Raw genomic sequence first — 20,444 nt, 5'->3', positions numbered from 1 at the left:
GCTGCAGAAACAACTGGAGACTCCCTCCTCGATCAGAAAAGTACAGAAGCGGCTCAGAGCTCAGTTTGCAGCAGAAAAAAAAAAGATGACATAAAAAGATTAAAACTCAAACACAGAGCAAAAGAGACGATGATAATATTTTGGGTGTTTCAAAGCGTGTGGTCTGAGAGCTCCTCGCATTTCCAGTCTTACCTTCTCCAGCTGTCATGGTGCAAAGCTGCTGAGCAGAACAGGAATGCAGATCCACAGCTGATCGCTCCACCGATCGCTCAGCTCTAACCGAAGTCTCTGCCACCTCTCGCTCTGTTTACCTCACAGTACTGCCACAGAAATGGCTGCTTTGTTTTGCTCCCTCCCTCGCTCTTCTTGATTTATCCCTCCACAGTCTCTCACTCTGCTCCCTCCTCCCTTGTCTCCTTCCCTGAAAAAACAGCCCGTCTCTTTCCATCTGTCTGTAGTCAACCATCTAGAGAGTGAGCAATTGTATATTTTCGGACTTTTGAGATATTTTTAATCATAAAATTAGTCATTTTAGCTGATCTGTGACAGATAAAGGAAACACTAAAGGAATGGGATACAACAAGAGAGCTGTAAAAACACGACACCCGTGTAACATATAGCACTTTAGTTGCCGAAATAGCTCAGTTTTGTGAGAGGTAAAGCTACGTTTCGTAATCACCCTCTGCAACCATATCTATTACCACCAGGGGGCAGCATTTTACCAGTGGGTGTATTGAGATGTTTTGGGATGTGTGCTGCCCTTAATTTAATTTCTGACATTTCTTTTAAGTCCTACTCCCTTATTCCTTCCGACGCTTTGTCTTTTCCCCCGGATGCCGACCACAACGGTTAAATAAAAGGTGCACTGACTCACTGCTTCCTCTTGTGGTAAAAAGTGATAATACATAGTTGAGCTTTAGCTGACATCCCTCCAACACTACGCATCCCTTAGACATGAATTCAAAGCTGCTTTTTTCAATCTCTTGTCCTTCAGTTAATTTTGGAACAGTTTAAACTTCTGCCCTTTGCAAAAAAGAAAAAAAAAACAACTGGAGTTATTACAGTTTTCCATTTTTATTTCTTTAGGAATATTTTTTCTCTTAGTTCACTTTCATTTTTACTTTGTTATTTAATCAGTGTAATTACTTTCAGTTTTAGACTGAATCATAATTACTGTAATGTGAAGGGTTTTCAAGGGGAAGATTTGGGGACAGAGCAGAATAAAATAGAACCAAAATTCAACACAAAGCTTTATGCAGGTTTTTTTACTCACAGTCATGTAGAAATACCAGACTCCATAATCATATGCAGCAATGCTTAATCGGGCCAGTTGTGTAAACAAATTTGACCAACTATACAAAAACGAAGACCCCATTTAACGAAAAATTCAAGTTACGAAGGCACTCAATGGCAATATTTCTGCCCGTGTTACGGCAAAATGCCCAGCTCTGATTGGCTGAGCCCAGAACGCCCACAATGCCTTCCGAATCATGTGACAACCCCCTTGGCTTTCGTACTTGCGCTTCGCTGTTCCACTTGAACGACGTATTGTTGTTGCATTTAGCAATTAGCCTATAGCCTATCGTTCACTCAAAAGGCGCGATGGGTGCTTCGACTTACAAACATTTTCGACTTAAGAAAGACCCTCGGGTACTAATTAATTTCGTAAATCGGGGTTCCACTGTATATTTTTTTTAAAATATATAGATGAAACATCTATACTCTCTCTCAGTTTGGTCACACTACCATCCTCAGGCATCCATGTATGTGTTCGCTGAAACTCTAAATGACTGTTAAATTTAGCCCATGACAAATGTGCTCATTGCATAATAACATTAACTGAGCATTTTCAAACAATATAAACTCAATGAAACATCAAACTCGTGTTTCAAACTACAGTTTAACACAATTACAACTGAAGTCCAAGAAAAAAATGTAAAACGAAATAAAAATAAAAAAGGCCTATAATAACTCAGTGCAGTATAACAACCCATTTCCTCGATGCTTAGAGCTTATTATAGTAACCATTGTCCTTGATGTAAATATGTAAGAAAAACTGTATGTTTCTGTTCTGTGTCCTGTGTACTGTTTGTTGTATATGTGTCTTCTAGCTGCTGTTACAACCAAATTTCCCCTTGTGGGACAATTAAAGGATTATTCTATTCTATTCTTATTTTGCTGTCATGGCGCTCACTGCCCATCCACATTAACACCAGACATTCCCCTCTCTCTCAGACTGAGAGATTTCAATTAAAACAAGTCACAGAGTTAATTTCAGTGGAGCTGTGAAAGAGACGAGTCGAGCCAAGCAGCTGATTGTGATGGATATAAAGGCTCAATATCTAATAAGCGCTGAAATGAGTCATGTTTACATGCTCCTCTCAGTCCTCCAAGTTAACTTTCACACAGCAACATGAACACTGGCTAAAGTGTCCACCTTTATTTATTATTAGGACTCACACTCAGGAGTTGCTTCATATGTCCTACGGAGCTGAACAATATTATTTATCCTCAGTGTCTGAAATTAAAGGAGATTACAAAGAAACTGACTGATGACAACATTTTTTCTGGACTCTCTAAAAGTAAAAAACAAGGATTAACTAAGGGGGGGTCAGGTGGGATTTTTTTTTCTCCAATTTGATGGATTTTATACAGATCAATTTAAGGAGTTGAATAAACAGAACAACGAAGATGAAAATATGGTGCAAAAATAACCGATAAAAATAGCAGGAAAGAGATGAAAGAACTTCAGTGCCGACTGAAATGCTGTTTCATCATCTTAAGATTGCGACTGTGACTCAGCAGGCTGGTGAATACAGCTTAAATCTGACAGAAAAACGTGCCTCGTCATGATTGATCAGGTCTTACTGAAAGTTAAACTTCACATGACACTCAAAGAAACTCAGAGCGGCAGCTGAGACGGGAGGTGGAGACTGTTTTGAAACACTGATCCCCATCTCACCGTGTCCTCCTGGGATCAGCTGTTCTTGCTGTAAATGCGGCATTAGCTGCAATTAGACAGAGTCAGCAGCTCCAAATGCGAAGAATTTCTAACATCCACCCAACTGCAGTTTTATTTTTTCGTGTTTCTGATATATTAACAGAGTCTGCTAGTCTTTTTTAGTTCCACAGAGGGACAGCTGAAATCTCAGACTCTTGTCCCAGGCTGTCCATTGGGCCTGAAACCCTCCCCCATCCTCCTCCTTTCTCCACGTTCATGTACACATTCAACATGGAGGGTAGACTCAGAAGCTGACACGCCAGAAAAAGAGAGCGATGACACAGGAAAGAAAAATCTGCCACAAGGAAGATGTTGTCTTCAAGCTCTGCTGTCAAATAACTCCTAAATTTCACCCTGCACCATATGACGGACACTGTCATATGGTGTCTGTCATATGTCATATGACAGACACTGTCTGTCATATGCTGCCCCATCCCCTCTGCCCCATCCCCTCGAAACAAAAACGACTTAAAGCACCAGAAAGAGAATTGTTTATGCTCCAGGGCTGCAATTGGGAAACCTTAACCCATGTATTTGTAGCTAAAAATCTCAGACATCCCCTGAACAGATTACAAAGAGGGTAGCTCTAAGGACACACTCACTGAACCATGAGTTCCATATGTCCTTGTGAGAAGCAGTCTGATACAAATCGGCCACCAAAAACAACAACTACAACAACAAATGTATAAACTACAACACAGATGAAGCCTAACACCTCAGACGAAGTCACAGTATCTGGTCAAAAAAAACAGGAGCAGTAATATTCAGCTAAAACTTCTGCAGCCTCCAGGTTCACTGAAACCAGCTCCGCAAGTTTCAGCTGATTTTGCAGCTGACTCAAAGACAAAGGTGCAGGAAATCTGAACCTTTGCAGATTCACTTTCAGGACAACAGGCCCTCAGAGACCTTGAGTTTGGTCAGCCTGACCGACCAAGCGGGAGTCAGCCAGTTAGATAACGGGGAAAAACTACAGTCATCAATAGCAGGATCAGCAGCTCCTTTAATAAACGTGTTTGAGACGTTCCACCTGTTGCTTTTTGATAGAAAATACTGAGGTACATATAATTTATCCAGCCTAAAACTACAGAGATGTGATTTGAATTTCCACATCAGCCAGCCCCTAATGTGCTCTGCATACCAGCAGAAAGAATCCTGAAGCAAAGGGAGGAGCACTCACCTGAACCAGAAGATGAGATCATGTTCCCAGATCTTTGGACTTCATCGAATTTGCTGAAGATTACATTCAAGCTGTAACAGAGGGAGAGAAAGACAAGAATGTGAAGATAATTATGCAGATGGCACATAAAACAAAGCAGATGGGCAGCAGAAAGTAACTAAAGACCTGTTTACTGCACCATCCATCACCTCCGAGGTGAGAAGCCCTCCCTCGGCTTTCTGCTGCAGGGACCAAAATAGACCAAACCACCACACAGATGACTAACAGGCAACGGGGCCAGAGAGAGAGCGAGCGAGAGGGGTGATGGAGGGGTGCAGAGACATATGGCCCAGTGTGAAGGAGGAACCAAGAGGACACAAAAGGGACAAAGAAGATGCCGCATCTGAATGTTCTCTGGTATCTGATATTAAACGTGAAATCACGTTTTGAGCCCAAGCTACAAAATTCTGGCACCGTTTCAAAGAGCTTGTTCATGGCTGATTACAAGAGCGATGACCATAAATCCGATTTAGGAAAAAAAAATCATCTGGGGTGTTCAGTCATGAGCCACAGCTCAAAAAAAAGCCAGAAAGTAACCTCTGCAGTGTGGAATGAGACCAAAAAGTGCACACACACCAGCTCTACTGCAGTTCAGCTCAACTTTAAATCTGCAGCCAACTTCATAAATAATGAATCATAACAGAATATATATTTTATGTTTAAACAACCATTTATTTTACACTCTGTGCTGATTTCTGATGTTAAGACAGGTTCACAGGTGCTCTGGTGAGCTGCAGAATCATGTTTTAGGAAGGTATAATCCTTATATTTGGATAATTCGATAGCAATTTAAAACAGTGGTAATATAAAGAAAAATCATAGAATTTATTTAGCATTAAAAATGGGAAATTCCTGCAGTACATCAGCCAAATCTGTAGAAACTCAATATGTGAAAAAGGCTAAATAATATTTAATATAATTCTAATTAAAAAGAGACTCTTGAAAGCAGGGTTGCTATAAAATGTTTAATGACTTTCACATTTTACCCACTTGAACCAAACAGCGCGTGAAAATCAAGCTGTGGTTGGAACAGGGAACTAATAAAGGGCTCTCTGTTCATTAACCATCGCTCTACCGTTAATCAATGAAGGCTATCAAAGAGAAAAATTGTTAAATGGCAGCGGCCTGTTCTCTTACCGTGACTGTGGCAGGCCCTTCTTGCTGAGATCCAGCCTCACCCTCTCACCCACATGTCTGTAGATCTCCACCAGGGAGCTCATGGCTCCATCACGGACCTGGTGACCAGTATCACACAACAACATCAGAGAGGAGTCAAACAAACAGACGTTTCTATTCAGATGTTCCACAGCAGAGTCACCATGAATAAAATGATGTAGTCAACTCATCAGACAAACCAGTAGGGGAAAAAAAATTACAATTGAAAAAAAAAAAGTCATACAGACTTTCACCTGCAGATGGCAGCGTTTAATCAGGTACTCTATATGACATCCCTAGTTAACCCACTGCACCACCTGGTGGTACAAGGTGGTGCCGACTGGCTTAATTTAAACTTCACCTGGTGTCTCTTCACAAAATCTTCTAAAAAGAAAAACGAAAAGAAGAGAGATGTCATGGTAGGCTTTACCTGACTAGTGGGGTCCCCCAGGAGGTTACATATATGAGGAACAATTTTATTGAGAGTCAGGCCTTGGGCTCCATATCTGTAAGACAAACAGATCAGAGTAATGAGCAGCGGGACAAAAACGAGGAGACGGGAAGACACAGATTTTTAAAAATGAGGTCACGTGACGGCCCAATCGGCCTGCGCGAGCAGAACGAGCGAAGGAGGGAAACTCACGTGTTCAGCGTGGCGATGAGACAAAGGCACACTCCTTCTCTGGTCCGGTTGTTTTTATGCTTGAAGCCTCCCAGCATTCGGTCCCACACGTACTGCAAAAACATCATGTACACAATGAAACAGGACTTTTTCAAACTGAAGATTCTGATAAGACGCCCCGTCAGAGGTTGAGAACACACTTTTGTCCTGCAGTTTCATGAAAGACAGTCGTAGTAGTCACATATTTCTTTTAAAGAAAGGGGGGTATAATCTTAATGGCTTACATTTACTCACATTCTTTAAATTCATGTAAGATTTTACTGTAATATTTGGAGAGTACTTTGAAGAACATATCTAAAATCAGCTAATGTGTTTAAACACAAAGCTACACAAGCTACACCTGACCAAACCAGTTTCCAATGAAAGGATTTCTCCTCCCTGGTCTTTATACAAACTCAGAAACATGTTGTTTAATTGTATTTAATTAATCAACTTTTCATCCATTTCATACTAGCTGTATGCCTCATTTCTACTGATCGCACAGCAGTCCAGTCATCACAGTGCCCAGCAAGCGCCTGTTGCACTTTCACAGCAGTGACAGAGTGATGCTTTTTGGTGTTATCTATTAAAAATAAAAAAGCACAAGCTGCGTCCTGTGAAAAAACATATTCAGGCAATAAAAAGTGTAAAAGATGAATGTAGTTGTCAGTTAAATCTGATGGTGAAACGCCTTAAACCTGCATTCTTTTGACCACAAGGGGCCAACAGCTGTGGCTGCAAAAAATCATCTGTTTATAGAGGAGGCTACGGGTAGATTGCCCTGACCTCAGTAAACACTTTCCCATTTATGTGTAGTTTAATTGTGCCTGGTTTAAGTGTTAAAAGGGAGTTTATTGGTTTATTGGCTAACGACATGTGATTGATAAGTCATTAGTCAATGAGTATGCTGTGTCCTCAGGTTTATAGCTGGCTCTATTGATGCAGTTCACCCAGATGATCAATTTGAAGCTTCAGAGCAGGACTTGGACAACCAGTGGTGGATGTCACCATGGTAACTTCTTTCTTTTATCCTGTCTGTGCTGGAGACCCTGGGTGTAACACCTGTCTAACAAGGTCAACCACTGGCGTCCTGCCGGCCCCCTGCCAGCCCCCAGCTTCCACTGCAGGAAGTCTGCGGGTGCAGACGGGTGTGGCAGCAGACTTTCACACCCAGTGAGACCCCCAAGCTCGCCACAGAGTAAACAAGTGAGAACTAAAGCTGACATCCATCTGAATTTGAGCTAATGCGTGAACACCTGAACTGTCTTAGAAAAAGTGAGCGTGTTACCTGCGGATTGGCGGTTTGTTCCATGATCTTTAGCAGCAACGTTTGGTCTGTTTCTCGCACCTGATCTTTGGCATCTCCCAATCGATCAATAAGGCTGGGCAGAACTGAGTGAGGAAAGAAGGAAAGAAGGAAAGAAAGAAAGAAAGAAAGAAAGAAAGAAAGAAAGAAAGAAAGAAAGAAAGAAAGAAAGAAAAGAAAGAAAGAAAGAAAGAAAGAAAGAAAGAAAGAAAGAAAGAAAGAAAGAAAGAAAGAAAGAAAGAAAGAAAGAAAGGAGTTGATGGAAATATGAGTTATTTATTGGTACTTAACGATGGTGAAATAACTCAGTTGTACAGTATGTTTTGTCAAGTTATTCTCATGCAAAGTAAGAGCAGATGAAGTGATCAACAGCACTCAACAGAAACTTGGTGAGAAGAGGTGAGAGGTGAGTAGTTTGAAACTCTGAAACAAAAGCTTATAAAAAAAGCGTATAAAAACGCATCTTTTTCTCTCCGCTTTGGTCTTCCGTCCACACTGAGACAGCGTTTTTGGTCAAGGAAAACGCAGCGTTTTGAAAACGCTCTCCAAAGCAGATACATTTGAAAATGCCGTTTTCGCGTCGCAGTGTGGACAGTGAACCCGGAGCCTTTTCAAAATCGATGACACATTTTAGTCATGTGATGCAGTCATGTGACCAATTAAACTAAGATAGCGGCGGGCATTATACAGCAGTTTTGTTTGCTCTCAATTTTGACAGCCCTATTAAAGATTAATATCAGTTTGTACATGCTCCAGATAGCTTTTCTTCAAATTCTTTAATTCTCACTCGCTTTTGCAACGTTGTACTTTTGTGTTACTCGACATGTTTCAAAGAGCCTGAAAAAAATAAAATACAAAAATACAAAATATGTTTTGTTTGATTATTTGTCGATGTGTTTAAATGTGGATGAAAATTCATCCTGAGGGGACTGGGGCAAGTAATAAGAGACACTGAGAGTCAACTTCTCTCAATATCAATCAGTATCCAATATTAACATTAAAATACATAAAAATTAAAAACTGAAAAGTAAACTTAACAATTTTTAATTAGATAATGCAAACTAACTTTAATTTATAAAGATAATGACAAATGAACAGACTGAGTTTCACTGGTCAGGGTTTTTTTTAATTCAAGCATTTGAAATATTATAGAGAAAAGCTCTGACTTCACTTCAACTCAATCAGATTACCACTTTAAAAACCCAACATTAAATAAATTTGAGTCTTACCTGTTCCCACCTGGGCTCTAAATCGCTCCTGTAACCTTGTCACTAAGGCAGATAAGAGGTCCAGGCCGAGCAGCGCCACCTGGTGGAGACAAAATGAAACGCATGCATTTAATACAATTTAATGTAAAAAATAAAACAAAAACAAAAATCCTCACAGAAATCTTAAACATATACAATTACATGTAAATATTTATTTTACATTTAATAGAAAAAATGAAATCAGAATGAGGAATTTATCAACAAAGAAACACTCGACACAGGCCTGGGTGTGAAAAGGGGTGGGGTTAAAACAACAAACTGTGTGCACCATGACTCAGGGTACACACTCACAACACTGACCTGTAACACAGGCCCTGCCTCTTGCAACTTTCCTTGTCATGGGGTGAGAGAACTGCTCAATGAACACTTGGTGAGAGCAGTCCAGCTGACACCATAACAACAACACACACGCATCGCCTGGCGAATGTCCAGGGTTTGGTGCACTTTTTGGAAACCCAATTACTGTGTGCAACAATAATAAAACAACAACGAGTAAAACAGCAAAGCAACAATGGCTGCAACACACTGCTGCAATCTGCAGGGAGCAAAGATCCTACTGGGGAAACTTCAATATTAATCATCTCAGGATAAAGTTTAATCTGTGCAGAGAACCTTTCTTTTGTCTCAGCATGTCAGTACAAATTAATTATTTTAATGAAACTGCATAAAAAGTGCTGTTTAATTTTATAAATATGAAGAAAAGGCTTGAGTTCCTCTGGATGTTACTTTTTCACTGGGACAAATGTTTCTTCACTCACCCAGATTACTTTTACAGTTTCAGCTGACTGCAGGTTTCCTCAACAGTATAAACAGTACATTTGCATAACCAGCACCACTGACTAACAATTAGTTTCTTGATCATTAATATGCACATTGTAATGAACCTTCATCAGTGGCTATGTGCACCATTTACAGAAAGCTGGGAAATGGCTGCAATCCCACTGTAAGATGGTGAAGTACATACGCCTCAGTTCCAAGATGGTCTTTCCCTCTTCTGCCGGAATGGCCTCTATTAAGTTTTTTGTATTTCCTCTATTTTAATTAAAATGTAAGTTACATTTTATGACATAATCCCAACCATGAGTGAGAGGTGTTGCAGAGGGGGTGGGGACCTCCACTAACTGAACAACCTCATTCACCCCCAACTGGACGGCAGCTGGCCACACCTCCATGAGCCTGGTTTGGCTGGAGGTTTCTTACTTTATAAAGGGAGTTTCTCCTTGCCATTGTCGTCAAAGCGGTTGCTCATAAGGGGTCATTTGACTGTTGGGGTTTTGTCTGTTTTCTTGTATTATTGCAGGGTCTTTACCTTACATCATAAAGTGCTTAGAGCTAACTGCTGTTGTGATTTTTCTACCAGCAAATTTACTGGAAACATAAGAGAATTTTAACACCTTAATTTAATTGTCTTTAATTTAGGGCTGTTTTAAAGACCTGCAGGAATCCTACCCTTAAAACCACCGAACTACAAAGTGCTCTTCCCTTTTTATTTTCCTCACTGTCTCCAATGAATGCCTCTCCCCTGCTGCAGGCAGAAGTCCTGGTTATCTGCAGCTCTAATCCTCAGATCAGCCCCTTTGTTCTGCAGCTGGAGAGAATGACGGTAATTAGACTGACGACAGGCCCCACACGAAGAGAGAAACCCTGCACAGGAACGCAAAACAGGTTCACATAGCTGGAGGTAAAGAGTCTTTTCTGGAAAACTGAATTACACAAGGAACGCCAAAGAAGAACGTGGTCCAGGACAGACAGGATGCGCCTCTTTGCAGACAGATGGCTAACTCTCTTTTTGCTGCCATCCACATCCAGAGCCCCAAAAACATACACACACACACACACGCAGATATATCTCTATTTCACCCCCACCCTGAAGGCTCTGGACCCAAATCTCTCAGACATCATCCCTTCCAAATTCTCAAATCCTCCAATCCGACATGCTGGGCTCTAGTTTCTTCCTCTCCTCTTATCTGCTGCATTTCAATCCTGACAGTGTGTCAGCAAATGTCCACACTGTAAGAAGAATTCTCATCTGAGTGTCCCTTTGCTAACCTTAAAACACAGTTAAAAGAAACTCTGTCGGGGTGAAAAATAAGGTCACACAGTGAGAAAACTAGAAACGTAAAGTAACGTAAAGTAATCCGACCCCCTTAAAGCACAAGGCTGTGCCACTTGGTTTACTGTTTTCTAAGAAACCACCAAAGGCAACAGCAGGACAGCTGCATGGGGACAGCATATTTTTTACATGCTGACACTGTAAAATAAGCTGAAACTGGTGCAGGGCATCAGAGTTGCACATCCCCTCATGTTGAGTTTTAATATGTTTTGAGTTTGTGGATTTAATTTATTTAGTCTGACAGTAAAAGAAAAGAGCTGATTTTTCCTAATTTACAATGTAAAAGCAGCAGTTTTAAAAATGTGTTCATGCATCAAGGGCACAAAACTGTGGCCTACTTTTCACGAACAGTCCAGGTCATACTATTGCACAGCAGTGCGGGATAACAGGGATTTGCACAGGCTAAACTTTATTAATATCACAAAGAAAGAAATAACCACCTCACTAACAGGTAATAAAAGAAAAAAAAAAACTAAAGACCAGCAGAAAAATTACAATAAGCAACACAAACCATGCGATAAATAACCAAAAACTTTCAAACCCTAACCAAAGTAACACTCCACATAACAAAACAGCAACCCTAAACAGAATGATGTCATCACAAGCACTGCAAGCTGCAGTTCCTCTATCGTCCACCAGGTGCTCCAGCAGTTCTTATAGACTCCCATGTTAAAATCTACTACTTTACATTACAAATAAACATGCTTACAGCTGGATACAAAAATATGTTTTTGTCTCTATACCTAACCCTATGTAGCACCAGACAATTTTCCCTTCCTGAGATTGTACCACAGGTTTTTTTCCTGTAAAAAGAATGTTTTTCTTTCCCAGAGTCGCCAAGGGTTTGGTCATACCTGGTTGTCAGGTTTTTGGGGTTTTCTCTCTATTACCTTATAGTATAAAGCACGTTGAAGTGACTGTTGTGAGATTGAATGACAAATGAAGCTGAATGCACTAAATTGAAATGGAATTGATCTGAAATTCAATAATGTTAAAGGCAACTAGGGCTGTGCCATAACAATTGGTCTGTCATAATAACCATATACATTTTTATGTGATAGGAAAGTGTCATATCGTAATATTGTTACCATAGCAGCGACATCAATTTACATTCCCTAGTGTGCATAACAACTGCTAGAGGTGGAAACAATAAATGTGTTTTACCACTTGAGACAAAAACGCACAGCTGAGTACAACCGGGCTACAAAGGAGGAAATGATGATGAGCAACCTTCCGAGCGTTGCTGGAGTACTCGCTAGTGACACTCCATATGACAGGAAGAGCAAATGGTGGATGGAAATTACTGATTCGGTCACAGGGAGAAAAAGCAGGACTTTAAACATCTGGCTAAAAAGCTCAATCGAGCATACAAGATCCCAGGTAGAAAATATGTTTCAGTTTTATTCTATGACAATATTGTGCAACCATTGAAAGGATTACAAGGTTCAATTAATTTAGTTATTGTTCAATTAAAGTGTTAAACAGTTATTTTATACTTTTATAATACTGTGTTGCTATAATGCTGCTGGCACATAATTTCAGAAGAACATCATCATCATCAACTATATCGCCCACCCCTGTAGGCCACTTTAAAAAACAACAACAACAACAACAACAACAACAACAACTGACTTTCTAAAGATTTTCAGCAGAGGCAAAGGTCTTGGAGCAGTAAAGCTACTCAGCTGGAGGTGAATGTCAGCTCAGTTCACACAGCTGCTAGACGAGTGGCTTCTTTCAAAATCTGAGCTCACAATAAAGGTTCAGACTTTAGTTAGTGGTCAGACCGTGACGCGTGTTTACCTCAGCTCAAATATGCACCCTGCCGTCACTGAAAGCAGCTTCAGCCTCGCTCGATATTTACTCTGTCAACATGCACGTGTTGGTTTAGCTTTCCATTCACTCAGATGCTGCTTCATGAAGCAAAGACAGCAAATCTCCCAATGTTTGCATGATTTCAGGGGCAACCCGTGAGTATGAAGATTTTATTGATCACTAAGGTCTGGATACTCAATCCATGTGCTGTCTGATACATCTGGCGGGCTGGGTGGTTTTGTACATGATAAAAATGCAGAAAAATGATTATAGTAAATAAATCATGTGGAAAGGTGGTAAGTAAAGTAAAACAAAACACGGGATGCATATTTAGGTTAGAAAACTAGCAAGTCCAATCAGTTTGTTTCCTGATCATGTAAAAGAAAAAGTTCAGAAAGGACTCTTGGATCAGGCTGTGATCAAACTAACCCGCTAGCATCAAGCCTCGTTCAGAGGAACACGAGTGCCTCTTCATCGTCATCCGAGTGGCTGGAAAAACCCAGCAACCCACAACTGGCCACTCTGATGTGGAGAAGCCTTTAAATTAAATCAAGAATTTCTCTCAACTCGCCATCTCATTACCAGTGGAAACACTACACACAGACACACACACAAAAGGAAACATGTTGCCATCTCTGCTGTTACACACACACTTATGCAGCAACCTGTAAAGACAAGCAAAACTCAGACATCGATCAAACTCCTCAAAAATGAGCCGTGTCCCTCACACACGGAAAGCCGGATCATTTTCCAGCTTTGTAATTATATACAGGATACCTGTCCCTCCCTCCCAGCCTCCTGCTCTGTAATCACCACATTCTCATGTCTCTCACAGTGCCATAAATCAAGAACTTTTGTCTTTACTTGGTCTACCTTTCAGCTTAAACTCTAACTGTAGCTTACAGGCCTGTTTTCTGGATGCAGCTGCAGGTCAGAGACGAGCGCAGCTGACATTTATGGCTTCATTTTTAAGCTGCTGACGAGCATTAACATTTGAGTCCTTTTGATAGTTTGTTTATCAAAGCTGTATCTGTGCTGCAGGCTGAAGAACAATGACAGACAGTGCTTCATGCAAACACAGCGCAGAATGAGAAGTTCTGATTCCCGGCATGCAAATAGCCTCTCTGTTGAGGTTTGCAGGGAACAGGCAAGCTGCACAGGGAAGATGGTGTTCAATTTAAATCAGTCATTATTTAAACTTTTTCAAAAACAACACCCTGTTTTCTGTGTGACAGACTGGACACCTGTCCAGGGTGTACCCCACCTATCATCCTATGGTAGCTGGGATAGGCTCCAGGCACTACATAAGCGGAAGAAAATTGATGGATTGCAAAAAACAATACAACCAAAAAAAAAAGCCCATAAAAATCAAGACATGAGAGTGAAGACTGAATCAACCAGAATTAATTGATTAAATTACATTACATTAACTTTGAACTACACTGTCTATATTTCTCGTTACAGCTATTGCACAAGTTTACTCCTCTGGCAGATATGCATCTCTTCTAATTCCGTCTGATTTCATAATGATATAATAATATAATCTCTCCAACTGACGCAGTTTGAAAGGAGATGATTTGATGCTCTGTATGCTGAAATTAATTCAATTGTAAATTGTTATTAAGTGCATTTTAATAAATAGTCTATTTGCTGGTTCAGCTGATCCATTAATAACCGGCTGCCCTCCACAAGAAAGATAATGCATCGAGCTATCAAGGAACAACACAACAAATAAAATTCTGTTTGATTCAAGAGACCTTTATTGTTATGTAGCATTAAAATAGTTTTATTAATACGCATCAATATCAAGGCCTCCATCTGGATGATGAGTTGTTATAAAGGAGGGTATCAGCTACAGAGACCAAACCTGGTTTTTGTATTAAGCTGTAAGCATGTTTATTTCTGCAGTAAAGTTGGGCATTTTAACATGTCAGTCTGTGGGGACTGACTCACTGCTGGAGCCTCAAGTGGAAATATTGTAATATGAGGAAGTCATATTTAAATGCACAAGTTTACATAAAGTCAAAGAGAATGGAAAAATCCAAGAATGCTGAAATCATGATGAACTGTGGACCCACCAGAAGTGGGTTTAGACATGGCTGTTTCACCTTTAACGGCTTTCACAGAGTCTCGACTGTTGCCAGTGTGTTTCTTTGAGCGCGCTCAGTTGTTGCTGCTGCTGTTTTTAGTAATTCGCCCGTGGCAAGTGGGACTCATGAGCACCTCAGCCCGCGTCACTGCCTGTCCCGTGGTTACCGTCTGAGAGACCTCAGCTCTACCTTTAGGACACTGCAAAATAAACACCAGTCGCACCAAGACCAAAGAAGAAGATTTTGGTTTGTTAGAGTCAGGAAAGAAGAAGAGTCTTTTCTAAAATAAAATGCAGCTTTAATAAAAGCTGCTATTTGACCTCTTCAGAGTTTACAGTTACTAACTGTTTAACAGTGGGTTTTATTAGTAATGACAGTCTGTATATAAAAGATGGAAGTAGCTAATAGGCTTAAAATAATAATAATGTATACTTAGTGAAGCAGTGGGCAGCCACTGGGCACCCGGGGAGCAGTGTGTAGGGACGATACCTTGCTCAGGGGTACTTCAGGGTAGCCGTTCAGTGAATTTGAACCCCCAACCACCACTCTACCTACTGAGCTATCCCTGCCCCCAGATTAAGATTAAGCTTTAAACCTGCATTCCTCCTAATGTCCAACAGGGGGCAATTTCTTTGTTGCAAAAGGAAGTTTGGCTATATAGAAATTCACTGCTAACATTTCTGATCTTAGGGAACACCTTCCTGACTCAGTCGCTAGTTTCAGGTCTCACTGAATAAAATATGATATTCTGGAGACTGTTTTCATTGAAGTCATAAAGGACCGTGAACCAGAGGAGAATCACTGGGAATTTGTCATTTTTTTCTACTCTTGGATCTGTATGATGTCACTGGGGAAAAGCCCCACCCACACGAATAATCATTTTGAACTGTGCAAAGTTCAAAAATCATGCAAAGCTGCTCTAGAGGACTCCAAGAATAAAAAAATATTTAGATGGAAATTAAGACAATAGGTCGCCTGCATATTATTCCACACATGCAGACTGGGAGTGTCCCAGTTCAACCACAGGCTCATACAGGCGGAGCCAGACTCATCTAAACAATTTCCAACATGCACCAGATACAGTGACAGAGTCGGAGTGATTAACTATGATGCTATGCCACCATTTGGAGTTTGCGGTGATTAGCCAGCAGTGACTCAGCGGCACTCAGCAGAGCTCAGGACTCCGGGCAGGGTGGCAACTGGATGATGGAGCTGTGCAGTAAACTCTTATTACAGCCGAGAGCCAACAGCACTTGTAATACAGAGCACAATTAAAGGCGCACAGGCACAACGCTCTTTCACGGTTCACTTCCTCCTGATATGGCGCGTCATGCTCGAATTGCTGCAGTGAAAACACTGAAATGGGAGCATCCTCCTCCGGACATACTGCCACTGACACTAATACAGACGTTTCCAAAGTGTGGGGCCCGCCCCCTAGGGGGGGCGCAGAGCCATTGCAGGGGGGGCGCGGCATGAAAAGGGAAAAAAACAAAAAAACAACGCTTGGACACTGCTAGCACGGGCGCCCACACAAACGCAAAGCAGGAGATGAAGCATAGCTGAATATGTTTCCAAACCAACTTCATTCTAAGCCAAAGACTAGAAAATATGGTGAAGCATATCTTCCCTTTGGTTTCACCTGCACAAGTGCAGAGGTAGGTCTCCCTGCAGGATTGGTTTTCCCTTCGTTGGGAGCAGCGCTGGGCTGTTTAAATCATGGACAAACAGTATCCCACATTCTTGATTTGTAGTTCACAAACACTTGTTGTAATGACTAACTACTCCTGACATTTTGGAGATGTTAGCTCTTTATACAGTAAAGTTACAGCAGGATACAAATAATATCAGGATGATCCTGCCACAATTTGTTCCCCCGGTTCAAATCACGGACAAACAGCATCCAACAGTTGTTTATGTTTTTTGAACCCATTTTGCAGAGGGATTTTTTGAAAAATGTATTGATAAGCAATGTTGAATATTATTACACAGGAAAAAAACAACTACATGTAAAATAATTACACCGTGACGCCTCTGCCTTTCTAAATGGAGGGACAGTAACTGCGTAAGCGTGTAAAACCTGCAGATAGTCAGATTAACAGTATTTCGTCTCTATCTGCCATTCTGCAATTCATCTCATGTAAACAATAACGTGCACACAGCGTGACGTAAAAAAAGGCACATACCTTTGACGTTGCATGACGAACTCTGTATTCCTCGTCCACACGTAAACGCAAAAAAGGAGTTTTAAAAAATCTCTGTTCTCAGTGATTCGAAACGCCGTTTACGTGTGGACGAAACAGCTGCGTTTTCAAAATACCCGTGTAGGTGTGGACGTAGCGTAAAAGAGTAGTTTATTTTCTTACTACCAGTAATTTATTGCAGATTACTTGTATTTGCTTAACTGTTTACTAAATGTTTGAGGTGTGAAATAAACCGCAATGGAGCAAAATATGGGTGTGTGTGGTGGGAGGATGTGTTCGTGCGAAGGGGGGCGCGAACATTTTTTCTTGTAAAACAAGGGGGGCCCAGCAAAAAAAGTTTGGGAACCACTGCACTAATACATGCTTCGCTCAAGTTCAAACATGCTTTATGCTTTACGTGAAAGAGTGGAGCCACTAATTACAGGGAAAAATAACAACAGAAACAGCAGTAATAGTGTTTGGCCTCCAAAGAAGTGTCAGAGCTTTTTGCTACAAATGATCACGTCTGTTTAAACCTCCTTAAATCATGATCAGCAAATTTATGTAATAGACACTGAGAACAAAAATCTGTGTCCTTTATTTCTTTAATGGGGTTATAAGGCCAAAATGTCTGAACCTTATTTAAATATAATAGCAATCAAATGAAAATTGAAAACAGTTTTATCATTTGTATATGCTAAAAATCACCCGCAGGCAAAACTCAAGGTTATAGATTAGACACATTAAAGTAAAAATAAAACAGCAACTTCTTTGCAAATAGGAAAAACATTGGTTTGCCAGTGATTGCACTGAATCGTCTTGCATTTGGTGAACAACTGCAAGTAGTTTTAGTGAAAAATTGGTTGTCCAGAGGGTTTGATTGCACATGTTGCTAGGTGGGAGGCAACCTGGTGCCAAACAATTGTTGACCGATTTGCACTGCAAACCCTCTCTGCTAGATTGGTGAAGCTTTGCAAATAAGAATCATCTAATTTATTTGAACCAAAGAATGCAACTCACATGCGATGATGTCTCTTACATTGTGAGATCTGTCTCTGGCAGCTGGTTATATCCTGCATAGATTCCTTTATAAAAGCAAGGTTGAGCACCTGTGTCCTTGTTTTTGAAGCCAACATTTCACAGACTGCAAATTCACTGCTAACGTTAGGTTAAATAATTTTGATGGTGTTGTTACAATAAATGTTTACTGAATGCTGCAGCCCCTGAAGGCTCCACAACACTGTTCAATATAACGCAATTCCTCCACTAATGACTGGCTCTATTCATCCATACATAGAAAACAAATCTCGAGATTTTAATAACCAACTTTGAAGGAAAAAGGGCAATAAAAACAACACACAAAATACAGCAGGAAGTAAACTGAAAGAAGGATGGGACTAAACACACACAGATAAGGCATGTATCTTATCTCTTAGAATTAGAATTTATAAGCTAACCTTAATTAAATAAAATAAAATAAATAAAATCCACAATTTCACTCACTAAAACTGGAGCTTAGATTTCTTGGTCCATCTGTTAGTACAAAGTTACTCCATTGCAAGTTTTTCTAGTTTTAAAAAGTGTTTGGACAAAGCTTTTAGGTCCAAAATTTCACACAATCTACTTGTGCTATACTCTCTTAAACGTGTTTAATACACACATAGTCAAATACCAAAACAGACGTCAAACACGAGTAGAGACAGAGCGGAGTTTTGCCTAAAAAGAAACCAAAAAAAGAAACCCAGTTTGACACACACCTCAGCCAATCACGGTTCTCCGATCGGCTGCATGTGATATCAGGAATAAACAAACAGTGGAGCTGCAGCTCGGCGCTGTTTCTCAGAAGAAAGAGAGGAGCGAGCTGGAGGCCAAACAGAAGAAAACTCATCAGGTGGAAAATGAGCTGATGTCTTGGCACACGGCGTTAGTCAGCATCAAAACGTTTCTAGCTCATTAACTGCGCTAGTTTTAACGACACTTGATGGAAGGCTGTGTGAAAAGGAGCTCAATTTCCTCCTTGAAGAGCTGGAATACGAGCAGACAGACACACTAACTTGGCTGGGTGTGGGCGGAGATATTTTTCCTGCTAACTCCAACTTGTTTAGTGATGAGATCAAAAAGCTCATCATTTCGATTCTTGGACTCCACAAGAGTAGCTTTGCATAATTCGCAGTTCACAATAATCCTTCTTTATCTGATACTTGGCCTCAGTCCATCCTATGTAGCAAGTGGGTGGATGAGAGATGACCACAAAAGGGTGATCCCCTCTCTATGACCCCTATGACATATGAAAGAGTTGGGAAACAGCAGATATATATGACAGAAAATAAAAGAAATGCTTTAATATGAAACTGCTAATTTCACATTTACATAATAGCTGAATAAATCTACAAACAGGATAAATAACAAATTAACTGAGTTTTGGTTGCACTTTGCTGTGTATTCTGGGCCTGAAATGAAATATTTAAACCTCTAACACAAAGTTAGTGTCATCCATAAAATGCTGTGACACCTGCCAAGCAGGACAGAGGAGGACTCTACCAGCAGAGGCAGCGAACTGTCAGAACTCAAAGAGCTGACTCAGTGTGTCGCCGTGAGGCTGCAGGCACGCAACAACACAGGGCTGCAGTTTGGACTGATCAAAGTTAAATCACAACCACAAAGGCCCACTGTGGAAACAGAGGGACAACAGGCCAACAGCATCTGCACATATCTGTCTACATTTAATACAATCATCAGATGGAACTACATTAAAGTTTATTAATTGGAGCTCTTGCACTGGAACTGCAAGTTTGGATCTGCACATCCATAAATTAAACTTTTTTTTTTTAATCTTCAAAAAGTGTAATTGTTTTCATTCTCCAGTGTTATGGTGCTTATTCTCAGGCTGCAGTTACTTATTTACTTATTTTTAATGATTTTATTTATTTTGTGTGCTCTACTAAAGACATAGATATTAAATATTTTACCTTATGAATCCACTTTATTGTATGTATTTTATTTAGCTTTTTACTTTCTCAGCTCATTTAACGTGTTTTATTTTTTCTATTTAACCTACTGGTTTTGTAGTTTTGGATTTTTACCTTAATAAGTTACACATTTATTCTACTTTACTGAAGATATTTTCTTAGAAGTTTTGGCTGCTGTAACATAGAAATTTACCAATACTGGTGATAAACACAATCAATACTTATATCTTCAGGTCATTATTCATAGAGTCTTAAAGAACGGTGTTTAGCAACATTATGAACAAGCAGTCTTATTATGGATGGTTAGAGCATTCACCTGAGCACTCATATGAATATCATGGATTCTGTTACATGAATATAAAGAAGATGCACAACAGTGAAATCCAACAGAGCAGATGTGTGTTGTTCATATTAATCATTCAGCACAAGCCAAATCACAGCAGTGCAGTACTTTTATATTAATGTAAATGCAGATTATATCCATGGCAGTACTATGACACTGACTTTAACAGGACTGCCAAGCCCCAAATATAGCTCCATGTATTATTGAACCGCATTCAGAGACAAGGAGAGCAGAGAAATGTTACTAATGAATAATTCAGTTAAACTGATTACGTGTATTCCACTTTATTGTTCTCTCGGAGTGCGACATTTCTTCTTCTGGAGCCAA

The 20,444-nt window shown here is 40.3% G+C and overlaps 1 protein-coding gene and 1 non-coding gene across 4 annotated transcripts in view; one reads left to right on the top strand and one right to left on the bottom strand.

Moving 5' to 3' along the window:
- Window positions 1-20,444, bottom strand: part of clasp1a (cytoplasmic linker associated protein 1a) — an 89,135-nt gene that overhangs the window by 55,134 nt on the left and 13,557 nt on the right. For all 3 annotated transcript variants that reach the window (XM_085136342.1, XM_085136344.1, XM_085136343.1), the window contains exons 2-7: window positions 8,569-8,647; window positions 7,322-7,425; window positions 6,016-6,107; window positions 5,803-5,878; window positions 5,355-5,452; window positions 4,179-4,249 (exon numbers count right to left, since the gene is read on the bottom strand). In XM_085136342.1, the coding sequence (XP_084992468.1) occupies window positions 4,179-4,249; window positions 5,355-5,452; window positions 5,803-5,878; window positions 6,016-6,107; window positions 7,322-7,425; window positions 8,569-8,647 (520 nt within the window). The remainder of the gene's footprint in view (window positions 1-4,178; window positions 4,250-5,354; window positions 5,453-5,802; window positions 5,879-6,015; window positions 6,108-7,321; window positions 7,426-8,568; window positions 8,648-20,444) is intronic.
- LOC146500939 (U4atac minor spliceosomal RNA) lies at window positions 8,934-9,062 on the top strand. The gene has a single exon (XR_014870024.1). It is a non-coding gene; the product is annotated as a U4atac minor spliceosomal RNA (small nuclear RNA).

This window comes from Neolamprologus multifasciatus, chromosome 16 (assembly GCF_963576455.1).
Source record: "Neolamprologus multifasciatus chromosome 16, fNeoMul1.2, whole genome shotgun sequence".
Classification (NCBI taxonomy): Eukaryota; Metazoa; Chordata; class Actinopteri; order Cichliformes; family Cichlidae; genus Neolamprologus; species Neolamprologus multifasciatus.
This window is presented reverse-complemented; position numbering and strand designations above follow the sequence as displayed.